General features: G+C 37.6%; 1 protein-coding gene across 1 annotated transcript; it reads right to left on the bottom strand.

The window, feature by feature from the left end:
- Nucleotides 1-10,374: 10,374 nt before the first annotated feature.
- LOC131319376 (putative invertase inhibitor) lies at nt 10,375-11,109 on the bottom strand. The gene has a single exon (XM_058349602.1). It carries the CDS (start codon nt 11,044-11,046, stop codon nt 10,405-10,407), a length of 642 nt encoding a protein of 213 aa, XP_058205585.1. The 5' UTR covers nt 11,047-11,109; the 3' UTR covers nt 10,375-10,404.
- Nucleotides 11,110-19,525: the final 8,416 nt, after the last annotated feature.

The raw sequence follows: 19,525 nt of genomic DNA, 5'->3' as shown, positions 1-19,525 counted from the left end.
CACGAACCCTTGCCTCCCAATTACTCAGAGAAACATGCTTCGGCTTCTCAGTACAAATTCCCACTTCTTCATAAATTCAGACCCAGGTTTGGAATGAAATCATATCGCCATCGGCCACGGAAGAAAAGCGTACTATGTGTCTGTGATTGTTAGCCATAAAGCAGTTGGCTCTAATTTGCAAATTTCCCATACCACACCACTTATACTATCTTCCTCGGAACAAAAGATTTACCGATGGCGTTGGAGTAAACTAGTGATGCATACACACGAGTACTATATTTCGTTTCATTTAACCTTAAATATGACAACCTAATAATAAATTGTAGCCTAGGATCTGTTGAAGAATCAGGCCCTTCCAAAAAACTCTGCAATAAACAATGGAAATCCTATTATCATATGATCGAAGAACACAACCACCATGAGTAGCTAGCGTATCTCCTCGTCAATGGTTGAATGATGAGGTGGACACGAAAATGAAATGTTTGAAGGTATTTTGATGCATATCACCATTCTTATATTATAGGAAAAAATGACACATGCATATTGATTTCAACACGCGTGATACTACCAATATACATGCCTAACAAAAACAACAATCCAGTTACGGAATCGTTATCCGGCACCAGACAATTGCAGAAATTGTGGCTTGAAAGGTGCAGAAACGTAGCCAAAGAAAAAGATGCATATAAATACTTCGCATGAAAGAAATAATGTGAACACACAAAGAATGAGGGGAGGGGGAGTCAAAGAAAGATAGAAACGAGCCACTGAGAAAGCTATCGAGGCAATACCTATTCAATAATTAAGGAAACAGATAGAGAAAGCTAACATACTATTTTGGAAAAAAAATGTAGGAAACAAGGCACCTGATATTAATTTCAGAATATGGGGACGATAAGGGGATACGGCTTTCACACTGATCTCTCCAAGTGGGAACTACCTGTATACATTAATGTAGGCATTCATTCAGGTATATAGACACAGAGGTATGCGTACGTATATGCTTTACCAAAAAATAGCAACATGCCGCACTAATATTTTGTTTTGAAATTTGCCTAACTAATTAGGGAACCATAAATGGGTGTTGCATGCAAATCCAGTATACATGGACGACTGGACATGAGGCCACCTTGAAAAACACATTTTACCCTATAAAAACTGGCATTCGCAAGCATGCAGGCATCTACCATCTAGTGTAAGCATACTTCTTGAATGTTAGAGGTAATTACATTCTTAGAAGAGTTAGAAATTATTAAGCACAGTTTGATTTCAAGAGGTTACAATATGAATCTTGGAGCAGCTCCTGACAATCTAGGTGTTACAAGGGCTCAACCATCATTTGCTATTGTTGCCCCAAGGAGGCTTTTCACTTCTCTCCACTTTCATGAAAGGTTGTTCCTTCGCTCACTCATTTTTTCAAATGTATGAGTAGATGCATATGAGTTAGGCTAGAGTTTTGCATGCATACTAGAAACACACGCAATAGTTATTCTATACGAACAGTTAACCCGAATGATTTACAAAAAGCTACAAAATGAGAGAAGGTTAGAGCGAGAAGCTAGACTAAATAGAAAACCATGTTTCCACAACTAATCTATGAATCTTCTGAAAACTCCAACGTTTTTAGGATAATTAAATATAAAATTAAACAAGTCAGGTATAATAAAGTCCTCCCTACTCGTGTTAGAGATGGAAAAAAATTGCTCTTTTTGTGCATAACTGTCAATAAATGGCTTACTGAGAACCTATCTTTTGTGCCTGATTGCTTGCCAAGTGAGCTCTTGCCGAAAAAAGAGAGCAGAATATTGTCAATCCTTCACATTATATTGCATTACTCAAGCCTTTTGAAACTGGAACGGAAGTCATTAGAAAGTAAGAAACCTCAGTTCCAAAAAATCATATCTTCTACCAAAACATTCACCGAGGAACAGAAGCCCGGTGCAAGATCAGTAGAGCTGTCCGTTCTTATTATTAGCAGCCATTAAAAAACAAAGAGCGTCAATTATCTTCTCCTCCGATTGGAGAGTGCTAAAATTTTAAGGGGTAAAAACTAAAGATGTAAATGTGGCTGTGGGGTGAAAGCATCCATGTTGTCTGCAGAATGAATGTGGGGTGGATAGCTATTGGAAATTTAAAAACTGTGCTTCCTGCTATGAGGTAAAGGTATCCTACACATGCAGCAAGTTCTTATTGCTAAAGAATTTTGTGTGCAAGGCGCATCAAGGCTCACTCTTGGCACCTTGACAAAGGCAAGGACTAGGTGAGAAAGGCGCATTACCTTTGGAAAAGGCACAAAGCATGCGCCTGGTGAGCTGCTTAAAATTCCCACCTAATTTAATTTTACAGGGCAAAAATGATATTAAGGTATTAAACTAAGGGTAAACAATCCTCAAGTACAGTAGTACACTACGTCGATCTCCATCTCTCAATCGAACGACTCAAACCAAACAATGCCTCAAAACCTCAGGCTCAAATATTGGAAGCTTGTCTTTCATTGACTTTGACATTTTAGTTCTTCTCTATGCAAAAATTGTTGACTATTTGCCATAAGGTAGATGATTGTATTGATTCTTACATTGTACACTTTTTAAACTTCATTGTCCTGGTGTATTATTTGAAAAATTGGTGTATGCTATTGAATTTTGTTATTTTTTCTTGCCTGAGTGTGCCTCGATTTAATAAGGCCCACACCTCGCCTCGTGCCTAGAACCCAACAGACCTTTGCGCCTCAATGCGCCTCTCACCCATAGTAACTATGCCATGGACCACAACATACGAATACCATCCGGATTTAGGTTTGTTCAACATAAATTGTAATTATGTTTGTTTAGCATAAATTGTAAATAATTAAAGGGGATGAGCAATGAGGACCATTGTTGCTCAACCGCTAATTCTAGGATTTCAGATTCTTTCTGTGACACTAGCCACTTAACAAGAGGAGGAGGATGGATCCTATTTTTTGTCTCGTTCTTCACCCATTCAAAAAACGTCTTTTGAAAAGGAAGCGAAGTCTAATAAAAAAGAAGAAAGCTTCGGATGCTTCCTCGGCCGTGCAGAACTATGGTAAATCCGTCATTTATTTACTCAATATCGCAAAGGAAGATGGAAATTGGATAACAAGTAAAAAATCACCCAAGAGATTCTACAATTCCAGTAGCAATCATAACCAATTTTTGGACCATGTCGTTCTCCGCTATAAAAGGTGATTTACGCTTTCTATTTGGAAGGTCAGTAAATATCTCCTCACAACTTCGGGCCTCATCAACAACATCATCGGCTTTTTTTCTAAATGCGAAGTTATGTGAGCCAACATTCTGGATGGCTACAGGGATATCTTCAATAGCATCATCATACTGCTCGACACAAACATTGAGGTATTCTCTTAGAACCAGATCACTTGTCTTCTTCAACAAATCCTTTATTTGGTTGAGAGTAGCAGTCGCTTTAGCAAGTGCAACATCAAACATGATGCGCGCAAGCCCTTCCGCATCTGCAGCCACGCTACGAGGGTCTAATGTTAGAGTCGATATGCAAAGATTGGTATACTCGTCTTTCTCACAGGTGCTGCCGATTAAATCAGCATGTGAATGGTAGTTTAGAGTGAAAAGGATCAAAAGAAAAAGAAGTGACGTTCCAGACATGGTGAGAGATGTTTTCATTCCTTTACAAGGGAGGGTTGCTAAGTGTTCGAGGAAGGATTGAAACGATAATCTGGAAGGATAGCAGAACATACATGGACACAACCCATGTAATGTAGATGAGTACATGGTCTTCTAAAGAGGAAAATATGGAATTAATAGCACAATCTCATTACAATGCACTCAGATTACATGAATTTACCTGCACTCAGATTACATGAATTTACGTACCAAATATGCAAAGAGAATATCCTTGACTTTCACCATATGCAAAGAAATTTGGAAATGATTTGGTAGACACAGCTAACTCCAACATCTATGGCAAAACCCCACTTAAATGAAACAACCCTAAATTGCCCAATAACTTCCTCATGCAATACCTTGAAAATAGATTTTAGTTAGTTTTTCATACATGTCTTTATTTTTGCATATATTTGAGAGAGGGAGAGAAAACCTCAAAAGTCGAACGTCAAGTAATTCATAAGGCCACAACAAGTTAGGTGAGCTCACCCCAACTTATGAAGAGACCGACGGATGGAAAGCATATCAACTGCGCATGTTTAAGAAAGTCGGCAATAAAATCATTATTTTGATTCCTGAATCCACCGTAGAGGCAAGAAAAAAACCTAACACACTCTAGATACGGCACGTGCACAAAACGTGCATGGCATGGGCACGACACAAGCATGGGCACGACACAAGCACAACAAAAGCACGGGCACAACATGTTGAACAAATGGGACAGACTAGGTAGGACACGAAGCATGCTTGGTGCATAAATAAAGGCTCGGTTGACACAGCCCATTTGACACCTATATTCATACTTTATTAAGATACTAATCTCTTTCTTCATCTACAACGATAGAAGGCCCAAGATTTATGGTGGGCCATATTAGTTTTCAAAACAAATCTGGACCAAAAATGACCGGTCTGTAGCATTAAGAGTTGAAGCATCCTGTTCTACCTTCTACAAATGCTATTTCCAAGGGTATCAAGATACCCTATACTTTAAAAACACAATAACCACCCAAAAAAAAAGGAGACGATAAGAGGGAAAAACTGATACAATCTATTCTAATATATAAAGGGATCATACATAATTGCACAATAATAGCTTCATATCATGGGAACTAGGCCGATAGAGTTCACTTTAAAACATTTTTGGGAAGGCCGTGGGGAAATTTCTCCAGAAAGATTATTTTGAAAAAGTTCAATACGCTTGGGTCTCTAATTAGGACAAACTTTTTAGAAGGTTTTTGTCACAGTTTTTTTAAATTTGTTTTGTCTTAATTTTTACAAAATTTGGGTCAAAAATTAACGTCATATTCTTCCTCTTGACGAGAGAAATATAAAAACTATTAAATGATAGATCAGACTTGAAAAAAACTCATATAAAATGACGAAAAAGTCGAAAAGGTCACATTTTTCAACATTCTATGGAACAAAAAAAAAAAAAAACCTTCTTCGACATCTTATGTGAATTTTTTTTTTGACTATGGTCTATAGTTTTATACTTTTTCGAATTCTCTTGTCGTGATGAAAAATATGATGTGAACATTAGACTCAAATCTTGTAAAGATTAAATGAAGACAATCAAAAAAAAACCGTGCCAAAGAGACCCTGGGTGGGGGCTAATACAGTGGGTAGGGTCAATAGCTCCAGTGAAGCAACTAAGTTTACTGTCAGAAATTTCATTGAGGAATCCCGTATTTTTCTCCACTTGATGTGAAACACCGGTTTGGAACTCATCATCTGAATGAGACTTAATTTCTTTGGAAAATTCAAGAATACTTCTTCTAACATGTGTATTGCTTTAATCGTTGTGGAGAAATATCTTAAAATTAAGAAAGTCGTAATAAGATCATCATCATCCTTTTTAAAAACTTGTCCATTTTGTGTCACCACCACTGGAACTGCTTCGGCGAACTAAACCAACTTCTTAAACAGAGAAACACACAAAGCAAAATTTAGAAACAGGAAACAGGAGAATTTGAAGCTTTGCACTGCAATTTCTGGCATTTCGATGTGTTAAGGTGTATTGAAGGTGTGTGAACAATCAACCAAGGAAGCGGTCTCCAAGTCAAACTGGCAAGGGGTCGTGGTGGAGTCAGATTGTAAGGAAGCCATCCATCTTAGCTCTTCAGAAATTGTTCTCCCGTGGGAGGTTGCTGCAATGGTTTTGGACATAAGGGAGTTGGCCAGAGCAAGTGGAATCACATTCAGTTGGGCTCGTCGCATAGCCAACAAAGCTGCCCATACCGTTGCTGTATTAGCTAAGTCAGGGAATTTACCTTGTAATTGGGTGTCCAGTCCCCGGTTATCTCTTCTTTCTGTTTTAGAGTTCGATTCTCTTTTGTAAGCCTTCAGGCCTTGTTAAATGATCAAAAAAAAAAAATTCAACCAAGGAAACCAATTTATACATGCGTGAGGGAGACCTTTTGACTACAAAGACCTTCAATTCAGTTATAAATTGATGAGTAAGTGTAGGGGTGTTCAAGAAAACTGCACTAACCGCAAAATCGATTCAATCCGGACCAAACAATCCTATTTGGCCTGGTTATGCGGTTTATTGGTCAGGTTATGATTCCAAAAAAATAAAGACTGTTAAAGATCAATTCAGACCGTGTGCACCCCTAGGTAAATGCTGGAATTAATCCAGCCTCTTCAGTTTCTCAACTAGTTTTCCATCATATGCAACATGTGAAGCCCATCCAAGTCCCCATGCAGACCCAAATATCAAACCCAATTGCAGCCCAAGCCCAAATCATTCAAGGTTCTTGACTGATAAGGCTATTGGGCCAAAGCCCAAGCACAGACAGGCGACAACAGGGGCACGCGCTAGCGTGGTAAATGGGTTAAAGCCCAAATTCCCTTGGTCCTCTGCCCACTGTCCTTACAAAACTTGGGTACCCCTTTGGGGCGCAAACTCAAATACAACTTGGGACTTATATACTCAACATTCTCGACCATGCCCATTTTGAATTATGTTCATTCTTTCAATCGTTTAAACCCTTTCCACAAGAGTATCTAAACCCACTTAAACTTACCTCAAACAGTGTTCAAGTCCCACTTTAATTTGGACTCAAAAATCACAAAAACCATCTTAAACAAGCTTCCATTTTCCAACAGTACGTACTATTTAACTGGCACCATTTCCAAAAGTTGGGTGCTTAATATTGAAGCACAACTCACCTCCACGAGCGGAGTGTTGAGTCCAACATCGGAGCTAAGCGGCCTTTCTTTTTCGTTTTTATTTTTCTGTGTTTTTTGTTCTTGTTTGTTGTATTTGTTGTTTTTCGGCCAATGAACCGTGCAATTTGTATCAATATAACTTATGTTTTCTTTCTTGGTCAAAAATATATATATTGAAGCACAACTCTAGGACCAAATGTCTACCTCCATCTTTGTAGTTTGCCTCGTTAACTCTAGTCAAACAACAAGAAAAAAGTATAGCAATTTTCAAAGATTTTGTTGGATAATAATATGAAGGGTAGAATTGGTATTTGAACCTCATAACCCCTTTCTAGAAGTTCAAAGAGAAAGTTGGCCAAAAGTGAATATTTCAGCGTATCTGCATCGAGAATTGACTACTCCGGCCAAAGAAAATAAGAACGACACCTAGGTCAAATTCTTGATTAACAAAACCAAACGTATGTAGGTCCAACTCTATATTTTTTGCCAGTATTTGTATAAATCAGCGGGGGTTAGCGATGCGTTAATAGGTTAGTCCAAGGTTTCAGAGGCTATCCATAGCCCTGAATCCCAAAATCTCCCGACGGGGCTCAATCCTTGGCCTCTTACATGGGAAGGACCAGGAGATGCCAACTGGACTAGAGTCCATTGACTCCGTAAGTCAAACTTTGAAATGGTCACTTGGAGGCTTGGAGCAAGCAATAAAGATCAATCAACTGGTAAAGCGGAAGCAATTTCATAGTAGTGGGACCATATGGTACAAGGGGCAGCCAATGTGATCGCCCCATATAAAGCTCCCAATGGGCCAGTACTACAGTCACATTAGAACAAGTATGCTAGGTTAGAATGAACAATATATTCACTCAATCATCACTCTTCCAAGAAAATCAACTTGTTTCTCTGATTACTCAAGGGCAAAATACATCAACGCCCGTCCACAAGTAGTTTTCCTACTTTGCAGATACTTTACTCAAGCTATTCAAAGAGCTTCATGACTTCACAAGAAGAAGTGGCTAAAGGATTTTCTCAAGGTTATCGAGTTGACCCTATTTAGATACTATAAGTTTAGATTTGTGCAAGGTTGCTAAATTTCCATCATACATGCCTTTCAGAAAAAATAAAACAAAAATGGGTACGCATTGCAATACAAATGAATAACAGATAACAACTTTAAATCTTTTTCAGTCAATCATGCAAATACCAACAGGATCCGGAAAGCAAGCCCAAAACCAAAGGAAAGAGAAAAAAAAAAAAAAAGAAGAAGATAAAAGTGGAAATTATAGAATTACGTAGGCTCTAAGCAAAATAGATAAGTAAGGATATAGGAGAACAGGGTGAAAAAAAAATCACAGACCTTCTCGAAGGGAGCACAATAGGACAATTGGGAGGTCTACGACGCTCATAGACCCATAAGCAAAATTTAATGCTTTCACAGCTCAGCAACATTGGACATTGTCCCACAATGCTCATAGGACATTGGAGGAATCCCCAGTAATAAAAAAACCAGAGGGAGTTATACAAAACTAGGGGGCAAAAAAGCACAGAAAATTCCATGTGAATCTTTTGGCATAAGAAAAAGGAAGAAACTTGAGACATTGAAGGTTGAGGGAAATGGTTCGTGTGGGTAGCTGGGGTATGAGGGAATCTGCGTGGACACTGCCATGTTGAGACTCTCTTTTCGAAAGTGAGCCCCAGTTCATCCATCTCATGTGATAGGTCCTAACCCGGTTGGAAGCCAACCGGCGGTCGGTGCACTGAGTTCTTAGAGATAGCTGTAGGATCCATACATGCTTCTAAAAACCTTTTTTCAAATGAAGGATGTCATGCCAAACAACAGTTTTTAACTACGGATGACTTGATTTTTCGTTGGACTAGAAAGAAGTAGGGAGGAATTTTCGGTGAGGAATTTGGTTTACACTGGAACGCAATTTTTCTAAAAGGAGAATATTATGGCTAACATTGATAACCTTAAACAAGAAACTTTTATTGAGGGAATCAATAAACATTGATGACCGTATTCTATTTTTCGGATGTTTCAAAATGTTAGTCTTTTTTGAAAAGTCAAAGTTAAACTTTCTAATTTTTCAAAAGTATCCCTCATAAATGACCATTAAGTATTGGAAAGTAGCTACAATACAAGGGCAATGATGGAAATAATGTCATCAAATAAGAATTTGAGACTTTTTAAAAAGTAGGAGCCCCCAAAAAGGAAGACATTAAGGAACGAAGGGAGTACTTAATTGTAGTCTGCGATTCACGATAAAAAAAGGGATTTGAATTCACGATTTGACCACCATGGACCATCGTTGTAAAAGGTGCGTCTAGGTGCAAGGCGCATCAAGGCTCACTCTTGGCACCTTGACAAAGGCAAGGGTTAGGTGACAAAGGCGCGTTGCCTTTGGAAAAGGCACAAAGCATGTGCCTGGTGAGTAGGGATGGCAATTCAACCCGCCCCGATTGGGGCGGATTTTTGCTGTATTTTTCGGGGGTCGAGTCGGGTCGGGGGAGAATTGGTGAACCCCGGTCGGTTTCGCGTTGTCGTTACCCCGTTCGGGTACCTGCCCAATCCCAAAATTATTTTATGCATAAAAAACTATTTTTATTCTTGTATTTTTACTCTTACAACTAAAATCCCATATAAAATATTAACTATTTCTTCCATTTTGCTTTTAGATAATAGATTTTGTTTAAATTATAATAGTTATTTCGTAAGCTTTTATTGTTTGTGCTCACTTATTTTAAAATCTAGAACATATTTTCTCAATGAAAAAAAAATTTGAGCGGGGGCGGGGTGGGGGTACCCATAAATTACCCGGTCCAGGTTTGGGGCAGGGTCGAGGGCGAGGCTAAATTTTCGGGTTGGGGTTGGGGTGAGGCAAAACCCGCCCCGCCCCGTTGTCATTGCGGCTTAAAATTCCCACCTAATTTAATTTTAGAGGGCAAAAATGTTATTAAGGTATTAAACTAAGGGCTAAACAATCCTCAAGTACAGTAGTACACTACGTCGATCTCCCATCTCTCAATCGACGACTCCAACCAAACAATGTCTCAAAAGTCAAAACCTCATGCTCAAATATTGGATGGTTGTCTTTCATTGACTTTGACATTTTAGTTTCAAAAATTGTTGACTATTTGGCATAAGGTAGACGATTGTATTGATTCTTATTATTACATAGTACACTTTTTAAACTTCATTGTCCTGGTGTATTATTTGAAAAATTGGTGTATGCTATTTTGTTATTTTTTCTCGCCTGTGCCTGCCTTGATTTAATAAGGCTCACACATCACCTTGGCCCTTGCACCTTGCATTTCGTGCCTAGAATCCAACAGACATTTGCACCTCTCGCCTATAGTAACAACAGGAGGAGGATGGATCCTATTTTTCGTCTCGTTCTTCACCCATTCAAAAATGTCTTTTGAAAAGGAAGCCAAGTCTGATAAGAAAGAAGAAAGCTTCGGATGCTTCCTCGGCCGTGCAGAACTATGGTAAATCCGTCGTAGAACTACAGTAAATCTATCATTCATTTACTCAATATCGCAAAGGGAAGACAGAAATTGGATAAAAAGGAGAAAATCAGCCAAGAGATGCTACAATTCCAGCAGCAATCATAACCAATTTTTTGACCATGTCGTTCTCCGCTGTAATAGGTGATTTACGCTTTCTATTTGGAAGGTCAATAAATATCTCCTCACAACTTCGAGCCTCATCAACAACATCATCGGCTTTTATTCTAGATGCAAAGTTATTTGAGCCAACATTCTGGATGGCTACAGGGATATCTTCAATAGCATCATCATACTGCTCGACACAAACGTTGAGGTATTCTCTTAGAACCGGGTCACTTGTCTTCTTCAACAAATCCTTTATTTGGTTGAGAGTAGCAGTCGCTTTAGCAAGTGTTGCATCAAACATGATGCGCGCAAGCCCTTCGACATCTGCAGCTGCGCTACGAGGGTCTGATCTTAGAGTTGATATGCAAAGATCGATATACTCCTCGTTTTTCTTACAGGTGCTGCCAATTAAATCAGCATGTGAATGGTAGTTTAGAGTGAAAAGGATCAAAAGAAAAAGGAGTGACGTTCCAGACACGGCGAGAGATGTTTTCATTCCTTTGCAAGGGCGGGTTGCTAAGTGTTCGAGGAAGGATTGAAACGATAATCTGGAAGGATAGCAGAACATAGATGGACGCAACCCATGTAATGTAAATGAGTACATGGTCTTTTAAAGAGGAAAATATGGAATTAATAGCACAATCTCATTACAATGCACTCAGATTACATGAATTTACCTACCAAATATGCAAAGAAAATATCCTTGACTTTCACCATATCATCTATAATACTGTATTTTTCCAAAAGGCATACATTTTTTTTAGAATCACCTTTTTTTACGGTGTCGCACTTCATAACATTCACCACAAAATGTCACACCGGGATACCATAGATTCTCCCTATATATGGATATGTGACTGTGCACAACATAAGCCATTCAAGAACTATGCTACGCATTTAAAAAGGAAGACTACGAAGCAAACAATCGTGGAAGTGAAAACATAAGCCAACCCCAAGAGGTTGGTCTAAGCGGTTGAGGCTTGGGACTTAGAGTTTGTTCCCTCCTATGTTGTATGTTCGAAACCACTTAGGTGCTATCAACTCAACTTTTGGGACCAGTCCACACAGAGCTTTTCTCTATCTTCAAGCTCTCCATCTCCCCACAAGTGGGCGGTGGATTTGGGCCCAAAAATAGTTGAGGTGTGCGTAAATTGAGCCAGATAATTTTCAGGAAAAAAAAAAGAGTGAAAACAGAAGTGGAATTTGGCACATAAGATTTTCAAAGAAGAGAAATTAAAGCGATATTATATACCAAGAGACATACCCAGAGAACGTCATGAGGACTGACGGCGAAGAGATCATCCGACTGCGACGGTAGACGGCGGAATCCCATCGGCGAGACGAACGAAATTACCTTCTTTCCAAAGATACGGCAATCTTTCGACTCGTTAGCGGGACAAGTTAGGTTGTCTTTCTTTTTTTTTTTGACAAGTTGGGGGGTCTTTTGAACAAATTCTTTTGGATTTTTTGAAAAAATAAATTTTAATAGAAGATTTGGTATTTTGTAGTCTCTGTTTGGAACTTAAGAAAAAAAATCGGTTCAAAAAAAAAAAAACTTAAGAAAAAATATTTCTAAAAAATTCCCTTCTTTTGTTTGAGTGGAAGAAAAAAAAAAGAGAAACAAACATAAATTTCAAGTTTAGTGAATACTCCCTCCGTCCCTAAATAAGTGTCCGGCGCGCAAAACTAGGCTTTACAAAACATGCATATTTTTTATTAAAAATTTTAATTTTTTTTCACAATATAATAGAACTCATTGCCATCTATTGATTTGTAAAAAAAATTTGATTTTTTTAACGAAACAAATGCTTCATTTTTAACGCCTAGTTTTGCGCGCCGGACACTTATTTAGGGACGGAGGGAGTAATAAATTTTTTCTCCCATTTTCTGCTCATTTTCTTTTCCTTTCCTTTTTTATTCTCAAATTCCAAACAGAGCCTAAAAAGTTTCTTTTAACACTCTATCTTTTTTATTATTTTGCATAACGATAATCTTAAGAGGAACGACCACTCCCATGCCGAAAAAATGCCGACGGACATACGGAGCACCAATAGCAGGGTTCTTTACATAATTTGCCTTTTGAGTAGTCTTTTAGCTTGGTCTAAAGGACTGAAAATGTTCGTCCAAAGGCAACCTCAAAGGGATGCGGGAAGATTTAGTAAGAGGGAGATGTGCTAGGAGAGGAAAATATTGTAGATACTAGATATAGTGTACAATTATAAATGGACGGAGAAAGTACAATATTGTAAAAAAAAAAACTAGGTGCTCGTTGCGAACTTCAGCAGGAGTTTAGTGGACAATTGGTAAGTTAACATTCAAAGGGTGTTCGACATATCTCCATAAACTCAAATTCCAAACCTCTTCTTTGGAAGTCAATGTGTACAATTAGATGGGCTAAGAGTCATATCTATAACGAGCACACAGTTGTAGCTTTTTGAGAAAATGATGGCCAAAGACGTGTTTTGATAATTAAAACCCGCCAAAGACATTTTCAGCATTAACAAATATTCTCAACTTGTTCTTGGCGGGTATTAATTATTAAAACACAACCTGAGCCGTCATTTTCCCTAGTTTTTTTGTCCGGGTTTCCCAGATTGATTTGGGCCTTGGCCCATGAAATGGGCGTTGGGACAAGGCCCATGTATTTGTTCAAAATATTTTTACATTTTAACAGATTGTCTAACGAAGTTAAACAAATAATGCGTCCCTCATTACTAACAGACGTTTTCGAGCTTTCGACCTTGAATAACAAGTCATGAACACCATATCATCCAATGCTTTGCATGGGCTGTAAATTGGGATCCGGGGTGCCTGATGTGAGCATAGCTGCGTTGCAAAACCACGTTGTTCCGGGGGTTTCAATTATTGGACTCACCCGTAACCGAGATCGTTCTTTTCAAAATGGTTTTCATGTCTCTTGTTCGACCCCATTAAAGCAGTAGTCTTTTGATTCATGCAGCGAGAGTTTCTCGTAAATTTTCTACACCCGTGCCGCGTCGATTGTCTGTTTTTGATCATATTAAAATGGGGCCAAGTTCTGCATAAACTAGCACAAACCAAACACTTGTCCTGACTGAAATGGGGCCAAGCTTGTTCTACGTAAACTAGCCCAAACCAAACACTTATAACAGCAAAATAAAATTAAAAAATCACAAATATTTCCTTGTGTCTATCATCTTGACTATGTTGTCTCAATGACTTGGTACTCTTTAACTGGTCTGGTAGTACTTCCAAATTAATGTTTGGCGTAATATTGAAGTACTACAACTCTAGGACCAAAAATGTCTGCCTCCTTGGCTAACTAGCGAGAAATTTTTCGTGCTAGGTGGGTATATCTCATGTGGTATCTGCTCGGTACATTCAAGTTATCTAATATACTTTTGAACGATTCAGATTGAAACATTCTCTCTCCTCTCACCCAAACACTCTCTCTTTCTTTTTTCTCTTTTCAAATCCGAGACGTCCAAAAATGCAATGAACGGCTCGAATGCGCCGAGTGAGCACCAAGTGATACCCAGTCGGCACTGAAATTTTTCCCCAAGCCAAACAACAAGTTGAGGTTTTTATTTCCGGTTTTTAAGATTTTTCTAACCCCTAATTTCGAGAAGGTCAAAGAGAAAGGTGGCCAAAAGTGAATACTGTTTCAGCGTATGTCAAACTTTGTTGACAAAACCTAGGTCCAACTTTGACATGGTCATGAGAAATACTAACAGGTCATGAACGAAAGTTCTATATCATGTTTTTTTTTAACGGAGGAAAGGCACTACAGTCAGGCCACTAAATAGATCAGACTGCGCACCAAAGCTCCGGAGAGCTAACGTGGTCATACCAGTCACGGTCCCCACCTTACTTCACTATGTAGGAAATCGAACCCCAAACCTTAAAGAGTATTTCCAAATAGTGGCGGAGCCAGGATTAGGACTCCGGGAGGGCCAGTTTAGTAGACATATACTTTTGATCGAAAAGTATACTTATTATGTCATAAGATTTTTGCTTTCTAATGCATTACATTTCTAATTTTCTACAATGAAATGAATCAAATGATTCTAGCCTAAGGATGTTAAAGTATACCAATCCTTTTATTTTTTTCTTTAAGATATTTCAACCGTCACGTGCTTATTTTTTATTTGTGAAATAAATTAAGAAATTAATGAAAATGTAAAATAACCATTTTTTATCGAATCAAACCAAAATTATTAAAATTATAAGTAGCTATATATGAATAATTACGAATAATATTCAAAATCAGGTATATATAAAATAAAATTTTAAAACTCAGACGCTCGGACGGTTGGGGTCGGGGCCCCCCGGGCCCCAACATAGCTTTGCCCTTGCTCCTAAAGTCTAGACATCTGCCCAAACCACTGGAACAATCCTGGACGTGTATATCATGTTTTTTACATTCCTTAAAATTTTAAAATTGCATTGTCTTCAACTGTTGATATTCTTGGGTAGTCGTGTCCGGTGTCCACAGTTGGAATAATAAAGGGTATAAACTGTAGAACTTTTTACACCATCAGATTGACAGATAGTAATTTTGAACAGTGTAGAAAAAGAAAAACCCTAAAGAGTTGGCCTAGTGGTAAAGGTTATCTCGTAAGAACATTTTATATTTAAAATATTTTAGTTATTATCAACTATTGTGCATTAATTCATACAGGATTTTGTCCCAATTTTTAATGAGTCCCCCGTTAGTACTAGACGGTAGAATTGGTCACTTAGGAATTAGTCGACCAGGCGCCGACCCGAACCCCTGAAACGTTAAAAGGAACATATAAGAAAATTAAATCATTATTCTGAAAATCTTTTTTTTTTTTATTCGAACTAAGTGAGGAGCAGCTGCCAGCCTGCAAGGTGGCATCTGGCAGGGCTATAATATTATTTCATTATTTTGGACCGTTTGAAAGAGCAATAGATTATTGATAAACAGTTGCATTTGTTTTTTGCACAAGGCCATGCATTCTAGGTCTAAGACACGTGAGTTGCCATGCATGTAATAAAGAAAAACATAGCTTTGAATATTTTGGCTAGACTGATGGCCACATGCATAATAAACTCACACACACACATGCATATACTATAATATATGATATTGGTAAGAATTCGATCAAAAGCAATTCAGAATATAAGCTCATTTTCTGGGAAGACTCAAATTTATGATGGATTTCAAAGTTTTCATGTATTTAGGCTCAGTTTTGTTGTCGAGAATTTTGCATCGTGGAAAAGAAAATTGATTTATTTTTTCTGTGCGTGTTCTGTTAATTAACACGTGAATGCGTGTGAATTATTTTTAGGATAGTTTAGACTTTTTCACAACAACGACAACATAGGAAATGAATCAGTACAAAGCAATCAATCTTTAAGTCAAATTAATTAAGCAATTAGCAACGTACACTAATTAAAGACCTTGTATTTATCCCCATGCATGTTTCACTTTGTTAATTACCTCTATTTTCGAGTACATCTTCTTTGTGGATGCGAAACACAACTGAAGGTGACGACGACGGGTGACTACGTGGATATCAAAGTGATCAATGTGTAGGGTGTAAATCAATCATGAGCTTGAAATAACATGGACAAATGTGAAATCTAACTAAAACTACAAGGACCAATAACTGTTGATATATTATTTTGTTGAATTCAAAATCCTTTGACCTTTCTTGGAAAGTCCAAACACTGTATTGGTGACCAAACTTGAATATTTCAAAGTGCGATTGCCTTGACCATGCAAGCCGATGCCACAAAAATAAGCCCCGTCAAATTCTGAAGGTCATTGATATTGACTTAAAAGTTGTAAAAAGTTGGTCTCGTGATGAAGAGCTTAAGATTTAGGATTTACTTTAAGATCTCATATTCGAAACATATAATCTAATTTATTTCTATCAATTACTCTTGTGGGCCAATCCATACAGGACTTTACTCCAATTTCTAATGGGATTCTTCATATATAGTATAGCGTGGAATTAGTTTCTCGTGATTAGTCGACCAATGCACAAGTTGACCCGAACTCTTGAAACAATAGGACGATATGAGAAAATTAAAATATTATTTTAAAAAACCTATTACTTTTTTTGTCGAACTAACTGAGGACGGATCGGAGGGAATTAGGCCCCGTTCCGACTTCTTAAAAAATGAACTTTTAGAAAAGGAATGTAATTTCAAGCTCAAAAATTATGTGTTTAAGCAAATAATTTTTCTACCAATATGGATTTTGTTTGATAGATTTCATTGAGATCTTTTAAACGGTGCAAAAAAAATTGAAATATTATTTTTTTATTTTTGCTATAGTTGAATTTGAAATTACCTTTTTTTTGAAAAAGAAGGTTTAGAAAGAAAGCGGAACGGGGCCTTAGTTGTCAGAGCCAACTACCCAATATAAGGCCTTGTTCTCTAAGGTTCGTATTTTTTAAGTACTTATTTTCCATTTCACGAGACATGTCATTCTCTCACAATAGATCACCTTTAATTTAAAAAATAAGTTAATTTATTTTCCTTAGTGGAATAGGCCCTAAGTTTAGTGGCATATCTGGTAGTTAAGAGAGCAGATATGATAGCTTTGGGTAGCAATACTACAGGGAGGGGTAGACCTAAATTGATATTAGATGCTGTGGTACGCAACGATATGAGTATAGTAGGTTTGTGTGAAAAAATGGCTCTTGACAGAGCTCAATAGAGAAAAATGATTCATGTAGCCGACCCCAAGTGATTGAGACTTAAGGCTCGGTTTGGTTTTGGTTTGGTTTGGTTTTATTTTGGACCTTTTAAAGGGCAACAATATATATAGCCTGTATATAATAAACAGTTGCATATTTGTTTTTGCATAACGCGTACGTGAGTTGTCATGCATGTTACAAAGAAACGTAACTTTGAATTTGGCTTGAATTATGGCCACATGCATAATGGACTCATATATCGGGAAGAATTCGAAATCAATTCAGAATATAAGCTCATTTTCTGGGAAAATGATTATGGCCAGGTGCATAATGGACTCATATATATGGGGAAGAATTCGAAAGCAATTCAGAATATAAGCTCATTTTCTGGGAAGATTCCGACTTATGATAAATTCAGACACACTTGATGAATTAGTACATAATTCTCAAAGTTTGAATTGATTTACTTTCGAGATGATCGATAATCTTTTCATTCAATAATCGTTTACCATGTTTAAGTAACATGTACCAATAAACATTAACACGTCTACAAGGAGTTTTGCTCCGACTTTAATTGGACTCTTCGCAAGCGGGCAATGCGATTGGGCCCTCGGGATTAATCAATGTGCGCGTAAATTGGCTCGAATACTTGAGTTATTAAGAAAACATGTTAAACGTACACTTGATATCAAGAAAACATGCATTATCTGAATCTGACTGCAATGGTGGCCACATGCATAAGAAAAAGATAAAATCATAAAATCCGCAGTAGGAAAGTCATATAACTGGCAAGATCCATAAACAATTCAGAACGCGAACTCACATCGAGGGTAGGCCTGTCAATGGGCCAGATTCGATCCGGATCCGACAAATTCGAATCCGATCCGGATCCGATAAGATCCGGATCCGATAAGATCCGAATACGATAAGACTCGAATCCGATAGTGGCAATCCGGATCCGGATCCAAAAATTTCGAATCCGATCCGAAAACTTTTTTACTTCAAAAATTTTCTTTTTTCAGAAAAAAATATTTTCCGAAAAAGAATTTAAAAAATTTAAAATAAAAATACAACTTCTTAAACATTTTTTTTCAAAATAAAAAATTTACTGTTTTTTTTAAAAAAAATTAAAAAATTAAAAAATAAATAAAGTTCGGATTCAGATTGATAACGGATTTAATCCAATCCAATCCGATCCGTATTTAGATTACCGGATTAGGATTTTCAGATTATCGGATTGACATTATCGGATCGAATTCGGATTCGAATCGGATTTTTCGGATCGAATCCGGTCCATTGACAGGCCTAATCGAGGGAAGATACATTTTTTGGCTGTTGGCGTCGTCTAGACATTGCGATTGGACCCTCAGGATCAATCAAGATGCGCGCGTGTAAGCTGGTCCAATCACTTGAATTATCAAGAAAATATGCATTATCTGAATCTGACTCCAATGATGGCCACATGCATAGGAGAAAGATAAATCCACACGTGGTACGAAGTCAAATGTAATTGGCAAGATCCATAAGCAATATTTCAGAACACGAACTCACATCATGGGAAGATTTATTTATTTTATTTTATTTTTTTTGGGCTGTGTGTCGTCTAAGCATCCATGTTTGAATGTTTCTACCCAAATTAAGATCGGGGATTTTCAAGAGGAAAAAAATAAGCACTGAACCTTGCTTGTTTTTCCGTACGTCCAGCTACATCACCAGTGTAATTCTTATCAATTTTTAGGTACTAAAACATCATGGACGTGTTAACATGGTGGCGGTGTTTGCGATAGCTATATGAGATTTTTTTTTTTTTGGTAAATTAGCTGTATGAGATTAGGATTGGCCCACAGGAATTATGAAGAGTGTATCAATTAGAACTTTTGAACAGTACTGTAAAAGATCACCGAAAGAGTTGGCCTAGTGGTGAAGATATGCATGAGATTAGGAATTTGCTTCCTCATAAGATCGATCATCGATCTCATATTCTAAACATATTGCTATCAACTCTTGTGGACAAATTCATATAGGCTATGAAGCACGGATACTCCGAAACTAGTCACGAGTATTGGATACGCGCCTGATACGTATGAACTAAGTGAGGACGGAGGAAATTAATTGTTAGAGCCAGCTGCCAGCCAGTATAAGTTTAGTGTCATCTGGCAGGAGTACTAGCCAGTATAAGTTTGGTGTCATCTGGCAGGGCTATAATATCATTTCACTATCTTGGACCTTTTGAAAAAGAGCAACAGATTTTTTTTTTTTTTTTGTAAGTAAATTTTATTTTACCAAAAATCGCACAAGAAGCTACAAAATCTCACAGGAGCATACCCCTGGCCCAACTATACACCAAAACCAAAGAAAATTTTAAAGCTCTCTATCTACAATTATTTATCCCAAAAATTCGAAAATCAAGAAGCCAATCTTCACACAATT

Source organism: Rhododendron vialii, chromosome 3a (assembly GCF_030253575.1).
Source record: "Rhododendron vialii isolate Sample 1 chromosome 3a, ASM3025357v1".
In the NCBI taxonomy this organism is placed as follows: domain Eukaryota; kingdom Viridiplantae; phylum Streptophyta; class Magnoliopsida; order Ericales; family Ericaceae; genus Rhododendron; species Rhododendron vialii.
Note: the sequence above shows the minus strand (reverse complement) of the source record. Positions and strands in the feature narration are given on the sequence as shown.

What these genes read in the sequence shown, in the direction of transcription:
- LOC131319376 (XM_058349602.1), bottom strand. Translation starts at nt 11,046, where the DNA reads ATGTACTCATTTACATTACATGGGTTGCGTCCATCTATGTTCTGCTAT.